Source organism: Rhinoraja longicauda, chromosome 31, assembly GCF_053455715.1.
Source record: "Rhinoraja longicauda isolate Sanriku21f chromosome 31, sRhiLon1.1, whole genome shotgun sequence".
NCBI classification, from domain to species: domain Eukaryota; kingdom Metazoa; phylum Chordata; class Chondrichthyes; order Rajiformes; family Arhynchobatidae; genus Rhinoraja; species Rhinoraja longicauda.
In genome coordinates, this window is record NC_135983.1 from 4,137,459 (window position 1) to 4,157,785 (window position 20,327).

Genomic DNA, 20,327 nt, shown 5'->3' on the forward strand with positions numbered 1-20,327 from the left:
CATCTGTGAAAAGAGGAATAGTGCGACTATTTCAGTCTGAAGGCCCGTTGTCTAAACTGGAAGAGGACAAGATGGAAACACAAGGGATTGCAGATGTTGGAATCGTGAGCTAAACACACGGAATGCTGGAGGAATTTAAAGGGTCAGGCAGCATCTGTGGAGGGAATGGAAAGGCAACATTTCAAGTTCTGATCCTTCTTCAAGCTTAGTTTTAGTTTATTGTCACACGTACCAAGGTACAGTGAAAAGCTTTTGTTGCGTGCTAACTAGGCAGCTGAAAGACAATACATGATTACAATCGAGCGGTCCACAGTGTACAGATGCACGATAAAGTGAATAACGTGAATAACGTTTAGTGCAAGAGTTTTAAAGCTTTAGTTTAAAGCCAGTCAAGGTTGAACAAGATGATGGATTACACTAGGTGCTCAACATAGAAACAGGCCATTCTGCCCAACCAGTGCAGGCAGGTGATTATGCTCAACCTAAGCCTCCTGGTTTTGCTAATCTAAACCTGTGGGCACAATCCTCTCTCCCCTTCCATCTCACGTGCTTATCCAATCTACTCAATACTATGTGTAGGAAGGAACTACAAATACTGGTTTAATGGTGTAAGATGCTGGTATGCTGCCTGTCCCGCTGAGTTACTCCAGGTTCTTGTGTCTCTCTACTCAATACTATGCCCTTCAACCACTACATCTTCCTGTCTCCACCTATATCCTTCCTTTGTCCCACCCCCGACATCAGTCTGAAGAAGGGTCTCGACCCGAAACGTCACCCATTCCTTCTCTCCCGAGATGCTGTCTGACCTGCTGAGTTACTCCAGCATTTTGTGAATAAATCGATTTGTACCAGCATCTGCAGTTATTTTTCTTACACTCTCTACAGTGATGTGTTTCACATTCTAACCACTGTTTGGAAGGTACAGTGTGCTCGAGAGGCTGAGTGAGCTATTTTCTTGCACAGGGGAATACAGGTGTTGTATAGTGAACTTTCTGAGCCTGGTGAGCCATAAATGATTAATATGTACCTCAAATTAATTTAACTACTTTAGCTCCATATCACAGATGGCACTCGTTTCAATGCCCCCTCATTCTTCTAAACTCCAGTGAGCAGTGGGCCTACATTCGCTGGAGTTTGGAAGGATCAGGGGGGGACCTCATTGAAACTTAGCGAATAGTGAAAGGCCTGGATAGAGTGGATCTGGAGAGGATGTTTCCACTAGTGGGAGAGTTGAGGACCAGAGGGCACAGCCTCAGAATAAAAGGACGTAGCATTAGAAAGGAGATGAGGGAGAATTTCTTTAGCCACAGATGGCGGCGAGGGTCAAGTCATCAGGTATTTCTAAGGCGGAGATTGACAGATTCTAAGGGCGTCAAAGGTTATGGGGAGAAGGCAGGAGAATGGGGTTGAGAGGGAGAGATAGATCAGCCATGATTGAATGGCGGAGTAGATGTGATGGGCCGAATGGCCTAATTCTGCTCCCATGACTTACGAACTAATGTTCCTCTCATTGCCAAGTACCAGAAACACCATTTGGGCATTGAGTGCCAGTGCGGCTGGTTGTTATCCAGTGGATTAGCACACACATGAAAGGAGGCCGAGGATGTGGTGCTGGGAAGTGGCACACAACGCACGTTGGTACGACTACACTTGGACACTCTTTCTGCAGGCAAGTCACATCTCAGAAGATAACCCATTGACTCCTCTTCCTGATCATAGCCATCTGCCCTTGCAGACAAAATGTAGAAACATAGAAAACTGCAGATGCTTGTTTATACCAAAGTGCTGGAGTAACTCACCGGGTCAAGGCAGCATCTCTGGAGAAAAAGGATGGGTGACATTTGGCATCAGGACCCTTCTTCAGACTGAATAAGGGTCTAAGAGTCTCGACCCGATACATCACCCATCCCTTTTCTCCAGAGATGTGGCCTGACCCTCTGAGTTACTCCAGCACTCTGCGTCCATCTTTGCCCTTGCAGTCAAAGTGGGTTTGTTTCTGCTTTCAGCCCTTCACCATCAGTCAGTGCTGGCAGCAACAGAGACACACTGCTTCACACCTGGGTACCACATGGTTCCTACTTGTTACTTCCAAAATAACTTGCTGAATGGTGCTGTTAAAATGTCCATCACAGGAATGTCACAGAGGTGTGCTACATACCATCAAGAAGCAATCCGTGTCTTCAATGGCAAGACATTGTATAATTATAGCTACATAGAAGGAGGCCATTTGGCCCACTGAGTGCATGCGAACTTCCAGGAATGCAAACCACGTGTGTGTATGTGCGTGTGTGACATGCGTATATGTATGATGTGTGTATGTGTGACATGTGTGTGTATGTGTGACATGTGTGACATGTGTGTGTGTGTGTGTGTGCCATGTGTGTGACGTGTGTGATGTGTGTGTGTGATGTGTGTGTGATGTGTGTGTGTGTGTGACATGTGTGTGACATGTGTGTGTGACATGTGTCTGGTGTGTGTGTGGTATGTGTGTGTGTGTGACGTGTATGATGTGTGATGCGTGTGTGTGTGATGTGTGTGTGACGTGCGTGTGATGTGCGTGTGTGATGTGTGTGTGTGACGAGTGTGTGGGTGTGTTTGACGTGTGATGTGTGTGTATATAACGTGTGTGTGTGTGTGTGTGTGTGTGTGTGTGTGTGTAACATGTGTGTGTGTGTGAGACGTGTGTGTGTGTGTGTGTGTGTGTGTGTGTGTGTGTGTGTGTGTGTGTGTGTGTGTGTGTGTGTGTGAGACGTGTGTGTGTGAGACGTGTGTGTGTGTGTGTGTGTGTGTGTGTGTGTGTGTGTGTGTGTGTGTGTGTGTGTGTGTGTGTGTGTGTGTGTGTGTGTGTGTGTGTGTAAGAGGACACACAGTCACCACTCTCTGGCGCCGCCTTGCGGGAAGCTCCTTGCGTGGAGATAAACATGTGACACGGCCGCAAGGTGTACTTGCACATCAACATCCAGTGGTTACCTCAGGTGTGGCTGACATGACCTTCAGATTGGCCATCAGGCCATTCCTCTTGTACATTCTGCCGCTGCTTGTCAAGCAGTCCTTAGTTTAGCCTCAGCCAGTGACAACACATGATAGATGGACAATCCCTGTGGAAGAAAAGAGAAACACTGGGTTGAAATGAAGACTCTGGGTAATTGTGCCAATCCGCCATTGCTTTTCCCCATGCTTCGTGTCGGGATGGGTCAGATTATAGGGACTGGTTTTCCTAACAGTTCTCAATGTTAAATGTGCCTTTCCTCTTTCAGCGGCTTGGCGGCCCAGACCTGAACTGATGTTCAGCACTTTGGTCAACGTGGGTTGTTTTTAAATGTGCTATACAAATAAAATTGACTTGACTTGACTTGGACATGGGTTCAATCCCACCATTTTTTATTTTTTTTTAAAATATAAAAGTTTTATTCCAAAGAAAAACATACAAACAAACTAAGCAAAATGTGATCAAACAAAAGCCGCCTGTATCGGCAGTTTACAAAATAAACAATTATCACATTAAAATCCCGCCATCTCTGTCAACAATACATTCAACCCCCCGCGTCAAGCAGCGTTCACGGAAGGCCTCCAGAGTCCCCATGGACACCGTGTGTTCCCTCTCCAGGGACACGTGGGCACGGACGTAAGCCCGGAACAGGGGTAGGCAGCCGATCTCTGTGAGGCCATCGACTCAATCCCCACCTTGGGTGCTGGTTGTGTGTAGAGTTTGCACGTTATCATAAATGCAACCAAATTTGCAAACAATTTTTTGTTTTGGCCACATGACACGCATTTAAAGTAGTGTGCTGTTGAGGTATGAGGTGTGATTGTTGAGTTTGTAATTGACTCAATTACTGGCAGAGTTGTGGACGATGAAGAAAGTGATCCTGGCACCCCTTGGACAGATCAGATGGCAAGTTAGGCAGAGCAGTGGGAGATGGAATTTAATCCTGACAAGGGTGAGGTAACGCAGTTTGGGAAGGCACATTCTGGTGGGGTGCACAGAGTAAATGTCAAGGACCTACGTACGGGTGGTTGATGTCGAGAGCGATCTCGGCTGCTCGTTGACATTTCCCTGAAAGTGGCGGGGTGGGTGGACAGGTAGTGAGAAAGGCTTTTGATACATTTGCTTTCATAGGTCGAGGCAATGCAAATAAGAGTTGGGACAGGTTGCTGATAGTGGAGGGGGAAGTGGAGGGGACATATGCTGGAGGAACTCAGCGGGTCACGCAGCTTCTCTGGAGAGAATGGACAGGCGACATTTTGGATCAGGACTCTTCTTCAATTGTAGGCGATGAAATGGCTGAAAGAAGAAATTTTAGCTTGGACAAGTTTTTGTTTTTGTTCAAGGATTCAGCATCTGCAAAATCTCTATGTCTCTTTTTCCCCGTGTGACGAGAGAGAGAGGGAGGGGGAGGGAGAGAGGGAGGGAGGGAGGGGAGGGGGAGAGAGAGAGAGAGAGAGAGAGAGAGAGAGAGAGAGAGAGAGAGAGAGAGAGAGAGGGAGAGAGAGAGAGAGAGAGAGAGAGAGAGAGAGAGAGAGAGAGAGAGAGAGAGAGAGAGAGAGGGAGGGAGGGAGGGAGGGAGGGAGGGAGGGAGGGAGGGAGGGAGGGAGGAGAGAGAGAGAGAGAGAGAGAGAGAGAGAGAGAGAGAGAGAGAGAGAGAGAGAGCGCTAGATAGATAGATAGATAGATAGATAGATAGATAGATAGATAGATAGATAGATAGATAGATAGATAGATAGATAGATAGATAGATAGATAGATAGATAGATAGATAGATAGATAGATAGATAGATAGATAGATAGATAGATAGATAGATAGATAGATAGATAGATAGATAGATAGATAGATAGATAGATAGATAGATAGATAGATAGATAGATAGATAGATAGATAGATAGATAGATAGATAGATAGATAGATAGATAGATAGATAGATAGATAGATAGATAGATAGATAGATAGATAGATAGATAGATAGATAGATCTCGGCTGCTAGTTGATAGTTCCCTGAAAGTAGCAGCATGGGTGGACAGGTAGTCAGAGAGGCTCTCGATATGTTTGCTTTCATAGGTGGAGGCATTGAAAATAAGAGTTGGGGCAGGTTCCCGATAGACAAAGCACATGCACTGGCAGCATTGTTCACACTTCTGGTCACCGCACAACTGCCTTCTTGCTTCTAATACACCCATAAAAGGCTTTAAAACTACACGTGTTTCATTAGGGAAAAAGAAAAATCATTGTGGCTCAATGGTGCAGCGGGTAAAGAAGCTGCCTCACGACGTCAGAGACCCACCCGGGTTCAATCCAGACCTTAGGTGCTGTCTATGTGGAGTTTGCACGTTTCTCCCTGTGACCACGTGGGTTTCCTCCGGGTGCTCCGGTTTCTTCCCACATCCCAAAGACATGTGGGTTTGGGGTTTAATTGGCCTACTGTAAATTGCCCTGAGTGTGCAGGGAGTGGATGAGAAAGTGGGATAACGTAGAACTAGTGTGGACGGGTGATGGATGGTCAGCGTGGACTCGGTGGGGCGGAGATTCTGTTTCCATGTTATATCTATTAACCAAAACGAAACATAGGGTGGAAACAAAACTGCAAACGCTGGCCAATGCACAAAAGGACACACGGTGCTGGAGTAACTCAGTGGGTCGGGCAGCATCTCAGGAGAACACGGACAGGCAACATTTCGGGCCGAGACCCTTCATCAGACTGATTATTGAGGGGGGGAAGTAAGCAGGAAAGGGGCAAAGGCAGGGCAAAGCACATCAGGTAGCAGGTGGACATGCGCGAGGGGGGTTTGAATAGACAGTTGTTTGGAATAAAGGCCAGTGATAAGAGCAGAAGGTCAAGTGAAGTTTATTTGTCACATACATATACAAGATGTGCAGTGCAATGAAAGTGGCAACGCCTGCGGATTGTGCTAAACTACAAAACACAATGGAAAAAAAATGTTAACACAAAAAATAAATTAATACAGTAAATTAAATTAGTCCCTGGTGATATGAGAGATGGCCTGTGGGAAGAAACTCCGTCTCATCCTTTCTGTTTTCACAGCGTGACAGCGGAGGCGTTTGCCTGACCGTAACAGCTGGAACAGTCCGTTGCTGGGGTGGTAGGGGTCCCCCATAATGTTGCTGGCTCTGGTTGCTGTCTGTATATACGTGATGTATAGGTCCTGCAGGGGGGCGAGTGTAGTTCCCATGGTGCGTTCAGCTGAACGCACTACTCTCCGCAGAGCCTTCCTGTCCTGGGCAGAGCTGTTCCCAAACCAGATTGCGAGACAGGTTTGAAGAGTTGCGGGTTGTGAAACTAGAGGGAGGAATGTAGTGGTGGGGGGGAGTGGAGAAGACAAATAAACGCTGGAGGATCTCAGCGGGTCAGGCAGCATCTCTGGAGAGAATGGCCAGACAATATTTTGGATCGGGACTCTTCTTCAATTCTACGCTATGAAATGGCTGAAAGAAGAAATTTTAGTTCGGCCGGATTTTGTTTTTTGTTGAGGTTTCAGCATCTGCGGCACCTTTTTGCCTCCTTTTCTCCCTGTTGCTGCAAATTTCTTTCTTTCCCTCCAAACACAAAACTTGTGTGCACTTAAACTTCTTCTTCCAGCTGCCTCGTGGCATAGAATCTTCCCCACCTTCCTCTCTGCCCCCCGAGTTACACGAATAGATGTCAGTGTTCCCCCTTTTAACAGTTTACAATATTCATTAGACTTTTGAGATACAGCGTGGAAACAGGCCTCTCGGTCTGGCCACCAAGTCCAGGCCGACCGTTATCCGACACACCGAGGACAATTTTCCATTTTCACCGAAGCCAATTAGCCTACAAACCTGTACAACTTTGGTGTGTGGGAGGAAACCAGTGCACCCGGAGAAAACCCACGTGGTCACAGTAGGTTGCTCCGTACAGGCAGCAACCAAGGTCACGGTCGAACCCAGCGCTCTGCCGTTGTAAGGCAGCAACTCTACCGCTGTGCCACCGTGCCACCCAAACACATTCCCACACATCTGATGTTCCATGTATGTGACGTACAAAACAACAATGTACGGCAAATGGCTCCACTCCCTCCAAGGTTTGTCACGAGAGGGCGGCGGCTTCATCGTAAGGTTAACAAGGGTCACCTTTCTCCAGACATAACTCCAGATATTTATATCTAATACAGATGGACAACCTTGACCCTGGGAACAATCTTCATGAAGAGCGTTGCTAATCCTGAGCCAATTCGTTTGATGAAGAACACATTTACAATCTCAACACACGCATTAAACTCTTCCCTTCTGATGCCACAGTTGTGCATGCTGTAATCTAGTGCTGAACCTGTTGATATCTGGACCAAATGTGCCCTCTGCTGGAACTCCTCTGCCAATGCAGCTTTCATCTTTCCATCTTCAACATAAGGAACTGCAGGTGCTGGTTTACAAAAGACACAAAGTGCTGGAGTGACTCAGCGGCATTGCCAAAAAAAAGGTCACAAAAAGTCCCTGACCCGCTGACTTCAGTTTAAAGATACAACGTGGAAACAGGCCCTTCGGCCCACCGAGTCTGTGCCGACCAGCGATCCTCGCACACCAGTTCTATCCGAAACACGAAGGTCAATTTACAGAAGCCAATTAACCTACAAACCTGCACTTCTTTGGAGCGCGGGAGGAAACCGGAGCACCCGGAGAAAACCAACGCGGTCACGGGAAGAGCGTGCAAACTCCGTACAGACAGCGCCCGTGGTCGGGATCGAACCCGGGTCTCTGGTGCTGTGAGGCAGCAACTCTACCGCTGCGCCACCGTGCCGCTCTACTTCTTCAAAGCAGACATGGGGATATTTTGCAGTGGAACAGTGAAATGGAGACAAGAGACACTGCAATGACTCAGGTATTTGAACTTTTTTTAATGATCATCTATATACTAAAACTCTCGTTTGTTTGTTTATTTGTGATCGAACTACAGTCAAAACGGTACACGATAGCGCGACAATTTTAGGCCCACCTTACTCACCGTCATCACTTTGATGGTAAAGCACGTTGTTTTATTGAAATCGGTGTTATATTTTAAAAGTTATTCACATTTTAAAGTTTAAATCTATCTCCTAGGGAGGGAGGGGGAGGGAGAAAGGTGGATAAGGGGGGTTGAGAGGGGGAAGGGGAAGTGGGGAGGGGAGGGAGGGGGGTGAGGAGAGGATGCTGCACCAATGCAGGAGAGGTTTGGGCCCAATGGGTCCACTTGGTCTAGTGATGAATTAAATCAATTAAGATACATGCAGAGAATGCTGGAAATACTCAGCAGGTGAGGCAGCATCTGTGGCAGGTTAAACCGGATCGTCCAAACATACAGAAACAAGGAACTGCAGATGCTAGTTTACAAAAACAGACACAACAGTGCTGGAGTAACTCAGCAGGACAGGCAGCACCTCTGGAGAATATGGATCGGCAATGTTTCGGGACGAGACCCTTTTTCAGAGTCTGTTCAAACGGGCACGGTGGCGCAGCTGGTAAAGTTGCTGCCTATCAGCGCAAGGTACCCAGGTTCGATCCTGACTACGGGTGCTGTCTGCACAGAGATTGTACGATCTCCCCGTGAGTTTACCCCAGGTGCTCCCACACTCCAAAGACGTACAGGTTTGTAGCTTAATTGGCTTCTGTTATAGACAATAGACAATAGACAATAGGTGCAGGAGGAGGCCATCCGGCCCTTCGAGCCAGCACCACCATTCAATCTGATCATGGCTGATCATTCTCAATCAGTACCCCGTTCCTGCCTTCTCCCCATACCCCCTGACTCCGCTATCCTTAAGAGCTCTATCTAGCTCTCTCTTGAATGCATTCAGAGAATTGGCCTCCACTGCCTTCTGAGGCAGAGAATTCCACAGATTCACAACTCTCTGACTGAAAAAGTTTTTCCTCATCTCAGTTCTAAATGGCCTGTTGATTGTAAATTGTCCCTCATATGTAGGATAGTGCTAATGTACAAGGAATACTTGTTGGCGTGGAGACTCGGCGGGCCAAAGGGCCAGTTTACGCGTTGTATCTCTAAAGTCTAAGGTAAAGTCTGAAATAAAGAAAAGTAAAGGGGTTGGGATGAATGAGTGGTGTGACCAGGTAAGTACCTAAAGCAGTGATAGCTCCATTAATCTATTATCTTTCTCTATTTATCTTTTAGCTTACACTGTCTGTTTACTAGCTTCCACTACTATAAACAGACTCGTCTGGGTACCCAAGATTCCAGAACGTTTGCTTGTCATTTACTGACAATGGAACAGTGAAATTCTTACCGGCAGCAGCTTAACAGCCCAGGACACACAATACTCACAGATAACACACAACAAACAAAAATAATTTGATAAATCAATAACTCCATTTTGTAGGAAAAAAAACTGAAGTTCTTAGTGCAACCAAAGAAAGTCTATCGCTCTTAGATTTATTAGTGGTACACGATGCTCAAGAGCTTGACAGTTGTTGGGAAGAGGCCGTTCCTTTAGTTTAGTTTAGAGATACAGCACGAAAACAGGCCATTCAGCCCAACCAACCATTGCCTGTACCAACTGGGGACAATTCACAAAAGCCAATTGATCTGCAGATCTGTACGTCTTTGGAGTGTGGGAAAACTCACGGGGAGAACGTACAAACTCCGTACAGACAGTACCCGTAATCAGGATCAAACAACTCTACAACAACCCAAACTACTTCATTTTAATGTAGGAGTTTAGACTTTAGATTTTAGAGATACAGCATGGAAACAGGCGCTTTGGCCCATCGAGTCCGTGCTGTCCAGTGAGCCCCCCATATACTAGCACCTCCCCGCACACTGGGGACAATTTACAATTGTACCGTATCCATTTAACCCACAAACCTCTACATCTTTGGAGTGTGGGAGGAAACTAAAGAGCCCAAGGTCACAGGGAGAATGTACAAACTCCAAACAGACAGCACCCGCAGTCAGGGTCAGACCAGGGTCTCTGTCGCTGTAAGGCAGCAGCTCTACTGCTGCGCCACCATGCCACCCTAGTTATGTAGGGAGGTAGCAGCCGTTTATAGTTAGTCAGTCTTCACTAACAGCAGTACAAGCCAGCATCTCCAGTTCCTTCCTGCACACAGCGATGGTGCAGCGGTAAATTTGCTGCCTTGCAGAGCAAAAGACCCGGGTTCGATCCTGACCATGGGTGCTGTCTGCACGGAGTTTGTACGTTCTCCCTGTGACTGTGTGGGTTTCCTCTGGGTGCTCCTGCTTCCTCCCACACTCCAAAGACGTACAGGTTTGTAGGTTAATTTGTTTCAGTAAAGTTGTAAATTGTCCCTGGTGTGTGTGGGATAGTGCGGGTGTACAGGTAATCGCTGGTCGGCGTGGACTCGATGCCCGCCGACCAGCGGGCCTGTTTCCACGCTGTATCTACAATCTCAAAAATAAACATGGCCTGATTGAACTTAGACTTCTTTTCATTTAATGGAAAACACAGGTAGGGGAGCCTTAGTACAGTTCCAACATATGGGATCTGGGAGTATCAATCTATCAGCATGGTTTGGGAACAGCTCCATCCAACACCCCAAGAAATTGCAGCGAATTGTGGACCCAGCCCAGACCATCACACAAACCAACCTCCCTTCCACTGACTCCGTCTCCACCTCACGCTGCCTCGGCAAGGCCAGCAGCATAATCAAGGACGAGTCTCACCCCGGCCACTCCCTCTTCTCCCCTCTCCCATCAGGCAAAAGGTACAGAAGTGTGAAAACGCACACCTCCAGATTCAGGGACAGTTTCTTCCCAGCTGTTATCAGGCAACTGAACCATCCTACCACAACCAGAGAGCAGTGCTGAACTACTATCTACCTCTTTGGTGACCCTCGGACTATCCTTGATCGGATTTTGCTGGCTTTACCTTGCACTAAACGTTAGTGTCTTATCATGTATCTGTACACTGTAAATGGCTCGATTGTAATCATGTATTGTCTTTCTGCTGACTGGGTAGCACGCAACAAAAAGCTTTTCACTGTACCTCGGTACACGTGACAATGAACTAAAATGAACTGAACTGAACTGTGACCTTGCTGTGGCCTCGAGAGACGAGCTTGTACTTATAACTTTGGGCTCAGAGACAAATGTGCTGCATTTCTGAGGAAGAAAATAAAATCAGCTATTTATAGCACAGACTGGGTAATCTAGGTGCATAAACGTTCAGGCAGAATGAACACAAACATATCAGGTCGCTCGGAAAATAAATGCTGGAGCAGACAGATTTGGAATTTTTAATTTAATGTTACTCCTCTCCAAAATTGCGTTGGTGAATGCAGCTTTTTGTGTTGGCGGGTCAACTCCATAATTACTGAAAAATCCCTCGACTGGGAAATAACAAGTTGCAAACAAATCTCAGGCATAAAACTATAATGTGGAGCAATAGAAACAATTGGTATTAGGAAAATTACACCATGTGGAAATAAATGTGGCACGGACTGCTGTTGTTGAGACAGAGGTTGTCACAATGGACAACGCACAACGGCAGCTACACAGTGTCACACACACTCGGGGAATCATTTATCAACGTTGTTATCTCAACTGTTCTGTGGGCGGCACGGTGGCGCAGCGGTATAGTTGCTGCCTTACAGCGAATGCAGCGCCGGAGACTCAGGTTCGATCCTGACTACGGGCGCCGTCTGTACGGAGTTTGTACGTTCTCCCCGTGACCTGCGTGGGTTTTCTCCAAGATCTTCGGTTTCCTCCCACATTCCAAAGATGTACAGGTACGTAGGTTAATTGACTGGGTAAATGTAAAAATTGTCCCTAGTGTGTGTAGGATAGTGTTAATGTGCGGGGATCGCTGGGCGGCGCGGACTCGGTGGGCCGATGGGCCTGTTTCCGCGCTGTATCTCTAAATCTAAATCTAAAATCTAAATGTATACTTTAGAGACACAGCATGGAAACAAGGCTTTTGGTCCACCAAGTCCACACCAACCAACGATCACTATATCTACCCGACAGACTAAGGACAATTGACAGAATTGCAAATTCTGACAATTCCGACAATTAACCCACAAACCAGTACGTCTTTGGAGTGTGGGAGGAAACCGGAGCACCCGGAAAAAACCCACGCTGGTCACGGGAAGAACGTATAATCTCCGTACAGACAGCACCTGTAGTCAGGATCGAACCCGGGTCTCCAGTGTTATAAGACAACAACTCTACCGCTGCGTCACTGTGCCATGCCCACAATGCATCAGTCGTCACATGGACCATTTGAGGATTTCTCTCTGGGGTTTGTGAGTCTGGAACCCACCATCTAGACGAGAGGTGGAGGGAGAGTCTTGGTGGTGAAATGGATGAGCACCCGGCGTACGGTAAACTAAAAGGCTGCTGACAAAGAGCTTAGGGACCAGTGCGTTGAGACCTTGTTTTTGGCCAGCATGGACTATATGGACCCAATGGGCAGCATGGATGAAATGGACCCAATGGTCAGCATGAACTATATGGGCCCAATGGTCAGCATGGACTATATGGACCCAATGGTCAGCATGGACTATATGAGCCCAATGATGTCCAGCATGGACTATATGGACCCAATGGTCAGCATGGATGAAATGCGCCCAATGGCCAGCATGGACTATATGGCCCAATGATGTCCAGCATGGACTATATGGACCCAATGGTCAGCATGGACTATATGGCCCCAATGATGGGCAGCATGGACTATATGGACCCAATGATGTCCAGCATAGACTTTATGGACCCAATGGTCAGCATGGACTATATGGACCCATTGGTCAGCATGGACTATATGGACCCATTGGTCAGCGTGGACTATATGGACCCAATGGTCAGCATGGACTATATGGACCCATTGGTCAGCATGAACTATATGGGCCAATACTGGTCAGTGTGGACTATATGGGCCAATGGCCATCTTCTGTGCCTGTCTATATCTAACCTTGACCCATCCTGCAGCGGGCAAAATATCTCTACATTCTGGCACAATTTTTAATAAAGTTTATTTAGTTTTTAGTTTGTAGTTTAGGGAAAAGCGTGGAAACAGCCCCTTCGGCCCACTGAGTACGTCCAGCAATCACCCATACACTAGATTGATTCTACACACTACAGACATTTGTTTTACAGACGCCGTGACCTCCAAACCCTCACTTCTTTGGAGTGTGGGAGGAACCTGGAGCACCCGGAGAAGCCCACGCGGTCACGAGGAGAACGTACAAACTCCGTACAGACAGCACCCGTAGTCAGGATCGAACCTAGGTTTCTGGAGCTGTAAGGCAGCAACTCTACCGCCACGCCACCGCGCCGCCCATTGGATATCGTTGATCATAGGCTCATAGAGTTCCCTGGAATCATACAGCGCAGAAACAGGCCTTTCAGCCCAACTCGTACGTGTCAACCAAAACCATCATCATAATCATACTTTATTAGCCAAGTATGTTTTGCAACATACGAGGAATTTCATTTGCCGCACAGTCAGACCAATAAAAAGCAACAAGACACACAAAATACATTTTAACATGAGCATCACCACAGTGACTCTTCCACATTCCTCACTGTGATGGAAGGCGAAAAAAAGTTCAATCTCTTCCCTTCTTTGTCCTCCCGCGGTCGGGGGCCTCGAGCCTTCTGTTGACGGGACGATCTTGGTTCAATAGACAATAGACAATAGACAATAGGTGCAGGAGGAGGCCATTCAGCCCTTCGAGCCAGCATCGCCATTCAATGTGATCATGGCTGATCATTCTCAATCAGTACCCCGTTCCTGCCTTCTCCCCATACCCCCTGACTCTGCTATCCTTAAGAGCTCTATCTAGCTCTCTCTTGAATGCATTCAGAGAATTGGCCTCCACTGCCTTCTGAGGCAGAGAATTCCACAGATTCACAACTCTCTGACTGAAAAAGTTTTTCCTCATCTCAGTTCTAAATGGCCTACCCCTTATTCTTAAATGGTGGCCCCTTGTTCTGGACTCCCCCAACATTGGGAACATGTTTCCTGCCTCTGACGTGTCCAACCCCTTCATTTCCCGTGGCTGGCGGGCGCCAAGATTCCAAGAACAGTCCCATTTGCCCGTGTTTGGCCCATACCCCTCTAAACCTTTCCCATCCATTCCCCGTCCATCCCATGATAGTGTCACTGTCTTTTCCTTAAATTATGCTTTGAATTGAGTACAACTGCCGGCAAGCAGGGTTAATGAAGCACGCGTACAGCTTTAATAAAACAGCTCAACTACTAATTATTTACGTACAAGTAATCCAGACCATTCTAATAAAAGCGGTGCTTTTCTAAAACATCGCCTTTGATTAGAGGGTATAATTTACTACAAGACTGCTTAAACACAGGGTTCAAGCTCCTGGCTATTTCAGCACATTCATCCATTAAATGGGTTTATAATGGTGAGCAACTTATGCTGGCACTTGATTGCCTCCTGCAAGAGGCTAATCGATCCTGATTTTCTCTCTCCAGCAACTCCATTTGACCTAGAACAGATGCAAGGAGCTGGAGTAGATTAGTGGGTCAGGTAGCAACTTTAGTTTTACGCTTTTGTTGGTTTTAGAGATAGTGTGGAAAGAGGCCTTTCAGCCCACCGATTCCACGCCGATCAGCATTCGCGCCGTACACAATCACCATCTTACGCACGAGAGACAGTTTACTATTTTTACCGTAGCCAATTACAGCTACAAGCCTGTACGCCTTTGGAATGTGGGAGGAAACCAGAGCACCTGGAGAAAACTCACGTGGTCACAGGCAGATCGTACAAACTCCATACAGACAGCACCTCTGGCGCTGTAAGGCAGCAACTCTATCGCTGCGCCACCGTGATGCCCATTTTGGGTCAGGACCCTTCTTCAGACTCTGGACCCGAAACGTTGCCTCTCCAAGTTCTCCAGAGATGTTGCCTGACCGGCTGAGTTGGCGGCTTTTTTTGTAAACCAATATCTGCAGTTCCTTGGTTCTACTCTGTTTGACCCGATTAGAGAGTCATAGAGTGATGCAGTGTGGAAACAGGCCCTTCGGCCCAAAGATACTAGAGGAGCAAGATGAACCACTCCGTCAAAATCGCGTATGCTGAAGTGTAGTATGCAAAGGAGCATAACGGCCGCCATTTTAGTAAGCAAAACTTTCCATTCGCTCTGCCTCTCGCAGTGTAATCAGTGTTTTGAGGGAACAGTATGTGTGATGATACCATAAAAATGCAGAATATATCTCATCTATCAAATCACAGATTTTTGTTATTTTTCTTTTAAAATGTTTCTGCAAGTTTCTGCCCACTAAAATGGCGCCGTGACATACTACGGTTTTCAGGGTCGAGTGGTCTATCTTGCTCTGCTCTATTGTCTTTGCTTCGGCCCAACTTGTCCACAACGGCCGACATGTCCCATCTACACTAGTCCCACCTGCCTGTGCTTTGTCCATGTCGATTGACGACAGATTTTTCCACTTATAATTTACAGAGGCAGCAGGTCACTGTATTTTCCGCCCAATAATTTTGGCGAGACATTTACCACCAGTCCAGATATTTCCATCCACAGTTGACCGTAAATTGTCATCATTTATAAATAGCGTGTACAAAATTGTTGGCAGACAAGGAAACTGCTACCTTTCAAATGTGTTATAATCATATATAGCAAACGGAAATTATGCAGTTCTTGTTTAATGTTTAGTTTAATTTAGCTGAGAGATAGAGCATGGAAACAGGCCCTTCGGCCCACCGAAAGCATGCCGATCAGTGATTCCCACACACTAGCACTATCCTACACACACGAAGGACAATGTACAATCTTTGTTTTACCGAAGCCAATTAACCTACAGACTCGCGCATCTTTGGATTGTGAGAGGAAACCAGAGCATCCGGAGAAAACCCACGCGGTCACGGGGAGAACGTGCTAACTCCGTACAGACAGCAACCGTGGATCAAGATCGAACCCGGGTCTCTGGCGCTGTGAGGCAGCAACTCTACCGCTGCGCCACCGTGCCGCCCAAATTGTACAAGTGGGACAGATTGAAAAGAAGTGGACAGTTTTAAAGTGGACAAGATTGCTGCCACCAAAGAACAGTCACACAGACACGACATGGGGAGTTCAGTGAGAAAGTTGGGAAGGTAGAGTTTCGTTTAGAGATACAGCATCGAAACAATCCCTTCGGCCCACCGAGTCCACGTCGTCCATCGATCACCATTTCACACTAGTTCCATGTTATCCCACTTTCTCACCCGCTCCCTGCACACTCGGGGCAATTTACAGAGGGCCAACTAACCTACAAACCCGCACGTCTTTGGGATGTGGAAGGAAACGGGAGCACAGAAACGGGAGTCACTGTGCAGTCACAGGGAGAACATACAAACTCCATACAGACAGCACGTAGTCAGGATCGAACTCAGGTCTCTGACGCTGTAAGGCGGCAACTCTATCACTGCACCACCGTGTTGCCATAGTTTAGTTTATTGTCACGTGTGATGAGGTACAGTGAAAAGCTTTTTTATTGTGTGCTATCCAGTCAGCGGAAAGACTGCACATAATTACAATCAAGCCGTCCACAGTGTGCAGGAACAGGATAAAGGGAATAATGTTTAGTGCAAGATAAAGTCCAGTAAAGTCCGATTAAAGATATTGCCTTAAAATATACACCAATCCGCACCAATTAAAAAATATTAATACATATTGCCCCTCGTGTGTCAGACGTGGTCATGAAAGTGGGATAACGTAGAACTAGTTTAGAATGGAGATGTGGAGGAATTCCTTTGGTCAGAGGGTGGTGAATCTGTGGAATTCATTTGGGTAATAAAATGCAGACTTCTCAATTGAAAATCGAGGACTGAGAGTGGATTTGCCAGATATGAACTGTATCCAACCCTTTAAGGCAGACACAAAATGTTGGGGTGACTCAGTGGGACAGGCAGCATCTCTGGAGAGGCGGAATGGGTGACGTTTCGGCTCGAGACCCTTCTTCGGACTCAACCTTCAAACAGCCTGGCCCTCCAGCACATTCCACACACCCTTGGTGCAGGGGTCAGGTGTGGAAGTGCGGGGTGTACTGACAAGTGCCCTGCAGACAGACGGCCACTCGTAGAGACACCAGTACAATCCCGCCATCATCTCCAGCCATCTCCAGAGCAACATGTAGCTGTTGTGATTGAGTGGATCAAATACAGGAGGGCATAGCTTTGACAGGGACAAAGTTTAAAGGAGATCTGGAGGGCAAGTTTTTTTTTACACAGAGGCTGGTGACTACCTGGAACGTTTAGTTTAATTTAGTTTAGTTTAGTTTAGTTTTTATCACTTGTGCTGAGGTGCAGTGAAAAGCTTTTGTTGCGTGCTAACACGAAGTAGATACAATACATGATGAATATGTGCTGATCAACATGATGTCAGGATGGTGGAGGCCGAAATGATAGTGGCACTGAAGAGGCTTTTAGGGAGGCACATGGATATGTCGGGAATGGAGGGATATGGATTATGTGCAGGATCATTCGGGGAAAGAAAGGGAGGGGAAAGAAGAAACGATAATGGAGTAGGCATGTTACGTAAAATTGAAAACCACACCTATCCATGTTCTCCACAGATGCTGCCTGACCCGCTGAGTTACTCCAGCACTCTGTGAAACGTCACCTATCCACGTTCTCCAGAGATGCTGCCTGACCCGCTGAGTTACTCCAGCACTTTGCATTCAACGCAGGATTCCAGCACCTGCAGTTCCCTGTATCTGGTCTAGAACTTCCCTTAAAATGGCCCTGCGATCATTGTGGGCCAAAGGGACTGATCCCCAGCTATGCTGATCTATGTGTGGGAAGGAACTGCAGATGCTAAGGTTAAATGTAGCTCCGTCTACATTTTATCTCTGTTTGCTTTATTGTTATCTTCTCCCAACTAACAATGATCTATTCTACACTTTCATTGAATCATCATTCCCTTTGTCCTGTTTTCACACCTTACACTTCCTTTTCTATGTACCACCTACTCCCCTGACATCAGTCTGAAGAAGGGTCTCGACCCGAAACGTCGCCCATTCCTTCTCTCCTGAGATGCTGCCTGTCCCACTGAGTTACTCCAGCATTTTGTGTCTACCTTCGATTTAAACCAGCATCTGCAGCTCCTTCCTGCGCGCATGGGGGAGTCCAGAACCAGGGGTCACAGTTTAAGGATAAGGGGGAAGTCTTTTAGGATCGAGATGAGAAAACATTTCTTCACACAGAGAGTGGTGAGTCTGTGGAATTCTTTGCCACAGAAGGTAGTTGAGGCCAGTTCATTGGCTATATTTAAGAGGGAGTTAGATGTGGCCCTTGTGGCTAAAGGGATCAGGGGGTATGGAGAGAAGGCAGGTACAGGTTACTGAGCTGGATGATCAGCCATGATCATATTGAATGGCGGTGCAGGCTTGAAGGGCCGAATGGCCTACTCCTGCACCTATTTTCTATGTTTCTATGTTTCTATGTCTTGTGTGTGTGCGTGTGCGTGTGTGTGTGCGTGTGCGTGTGCGTGCCTCTGTGCGTGCGTGTCTGTGTGCGTCCTTTTCTATGTACCACCTACTCCCCTGACATCAGTCTGAAGAAGGGTCTCGACCCGAAACGTCACCCATTCCTTCTCTCCAGAGATGCTGCCTGTCCCACTGAGTTACTGCAACTTTTTGTGTCTACCTACGCTGTTCTATGTTCTATGTTGCTAGACGCTAGATTCTAGCATAGAACCCAAAGTGCTGGAGTAACTCAGCGGGTCAGGCAGCATCTCTGGAGGATATGGACCGGTGTAGTTTCAGGTCGGGATCCTTCTTCAGTGAATTAGTTCAAAAGCAGAGTCCCAGATGGTCCTGACCCCAAACGTCGCCTATCCATGTTTCAAGTGAAATATGTAGGAATGAACTGCAGATGCCAGTTTACACCGAAGATAGACGCAAAATGCTGGAGTAACTCAGTGGGACAGGCAGCATCTCTGGAGAGATGGAACGGATGACGTTTGGGTTGAGACCCTTCTTCAGACTGAGAGGGGAGAGGGAAGCGAGAGAGATAGACGGCCTTTTCAGAGAGATGTAGAAATGAAAGATATGCAAAAACGTAACGATGGGCTGGGTGAAAATGAGTTGTACAGACAATGAAACTCACCAGGACACCAGCGATACGATTACATCGATTAGGGTGAGGGTGGGACGGAGAGAGAGAGAGAGAGAGAGGATGCAAGGATTACTTGAAGTTAAGGGCCAGTCCCACTTAGGCGATTTTAAGGCAACTGCCGGCGACTAGGCGAAGGTATCACAAAATGCTGGAGTAACTCAGCAGGTCAGGCAGCATCTCAGGAGAGAAGGAATGGGTGACGTTTCGGGTCGAGACCCTTCTTCAGACTGATGTCAGGGGGGCGGGACAAAGGAATGATATAGGTGGAGACGGGAAGATAGAGGGAGAACTGGGAAGGGGGAGGGGAAGAGAGGGACAGAGGAGCTATCTAAAGTTGGAGAAGTCAATGTTCATACCGCTGGGCAGTAAGCTGCCCAAGCGAAATATGAGGTGCTGTTCCTCCAATTTCCGGAGGGCCTCACTGGGCACTGGAGGAGGCCCATGACAGAAAGGCCAGACTGGGAGTGGGAGGGGGAGTTGAAGTGCTGAGCCACCGGGCAAGATGTTATATTTCAAAACTCTCAAGTAATTGCAGACTTGTCAGTGATTTCAGCGAAAATTAGGACGCCGGAGAAGCATTGGCAGCGTGGGAATTTCGTGATGTTTCCGAAGACTGTGTAATCTCTTAGCCAGGTGCTAGTTTCACAAAAAAAGTAACTTGTATCGACCTGACTCGGCATTGTCGTGGTCATTGTCGTTGGGTAAAAGGAAATTTTGGCGATCTGCTACGACTTTGACAGTCGCTGGCAGTCGCCTAAAAAATCGCCTAAGTGGGACAGGCCCTTTAGAGAAATCAATATTCATACCGCTGGGGTGTAAGCTGCCCAAGCCAGTAGAATTGCCCACTCAGGGAAGTTTGAATGCTGACAGATGGTTTGAGATGAGCTCAATATGGAGGCTGCTAAGTATAGCATTGGCCTATATCAAATGCGAGTGAGGTCAGCTTTTGAATGCGTTGGCATAGCTAAGCCACATAAGAATCTATAATTTCCAAGTTAGTCATTACAGTTTGGCAGTGAACTGCAACTGGAACTTTGACTGGAACTTTAATTAGCAATATGGAACAGAGAACCCTACAAGATTATAACTCCTGGGGTGGGCAATTGGCAAGCTACTCATAGATTATCTGCATCAGTGTCAGAGGTTATGGGGAGAAGGCAGGACAATGGCCTTAGGAAGGAGAGATTGATCGGCCATGATTGAAAGGTGGAGTAGACTTGATGGGCCGAATGGCCTAATTCTGCTCCTATCACTTATGATCTTATTTATTCTCAA

General features: G+C 47.0%; 1 protein-coding gene across 3 annotated transcripts in view; it reads right to left on the reverse strand.

Moving 5' to 3' along the window:
* Positions 1 to 20,327, reverse strand: part of ralgps1 (Ral GEF with PH domain and SH3 binding motif 1) — a 714,125-nt gene that overhangs the window by 538,765 nt on the left and 155,033 nt on the right. For all 3 annotated transcript variants that reach the window (XM_078426449.1, XM_078426450.1, XM_078426448.1), the window contains one exon: positions 2,971 to 3,098. In XM_078426449.1, the coding sequence (XP_078282575.1) occupies positions 2,971 to 3,027 (57 nt within the window). In that variant the 5' untranslated portion in view covers positions 3,028 to 3,098. The remainder of the gene's footprint in view (positions 1 to 2,970; positions 3,099 to 20,327) is intronic.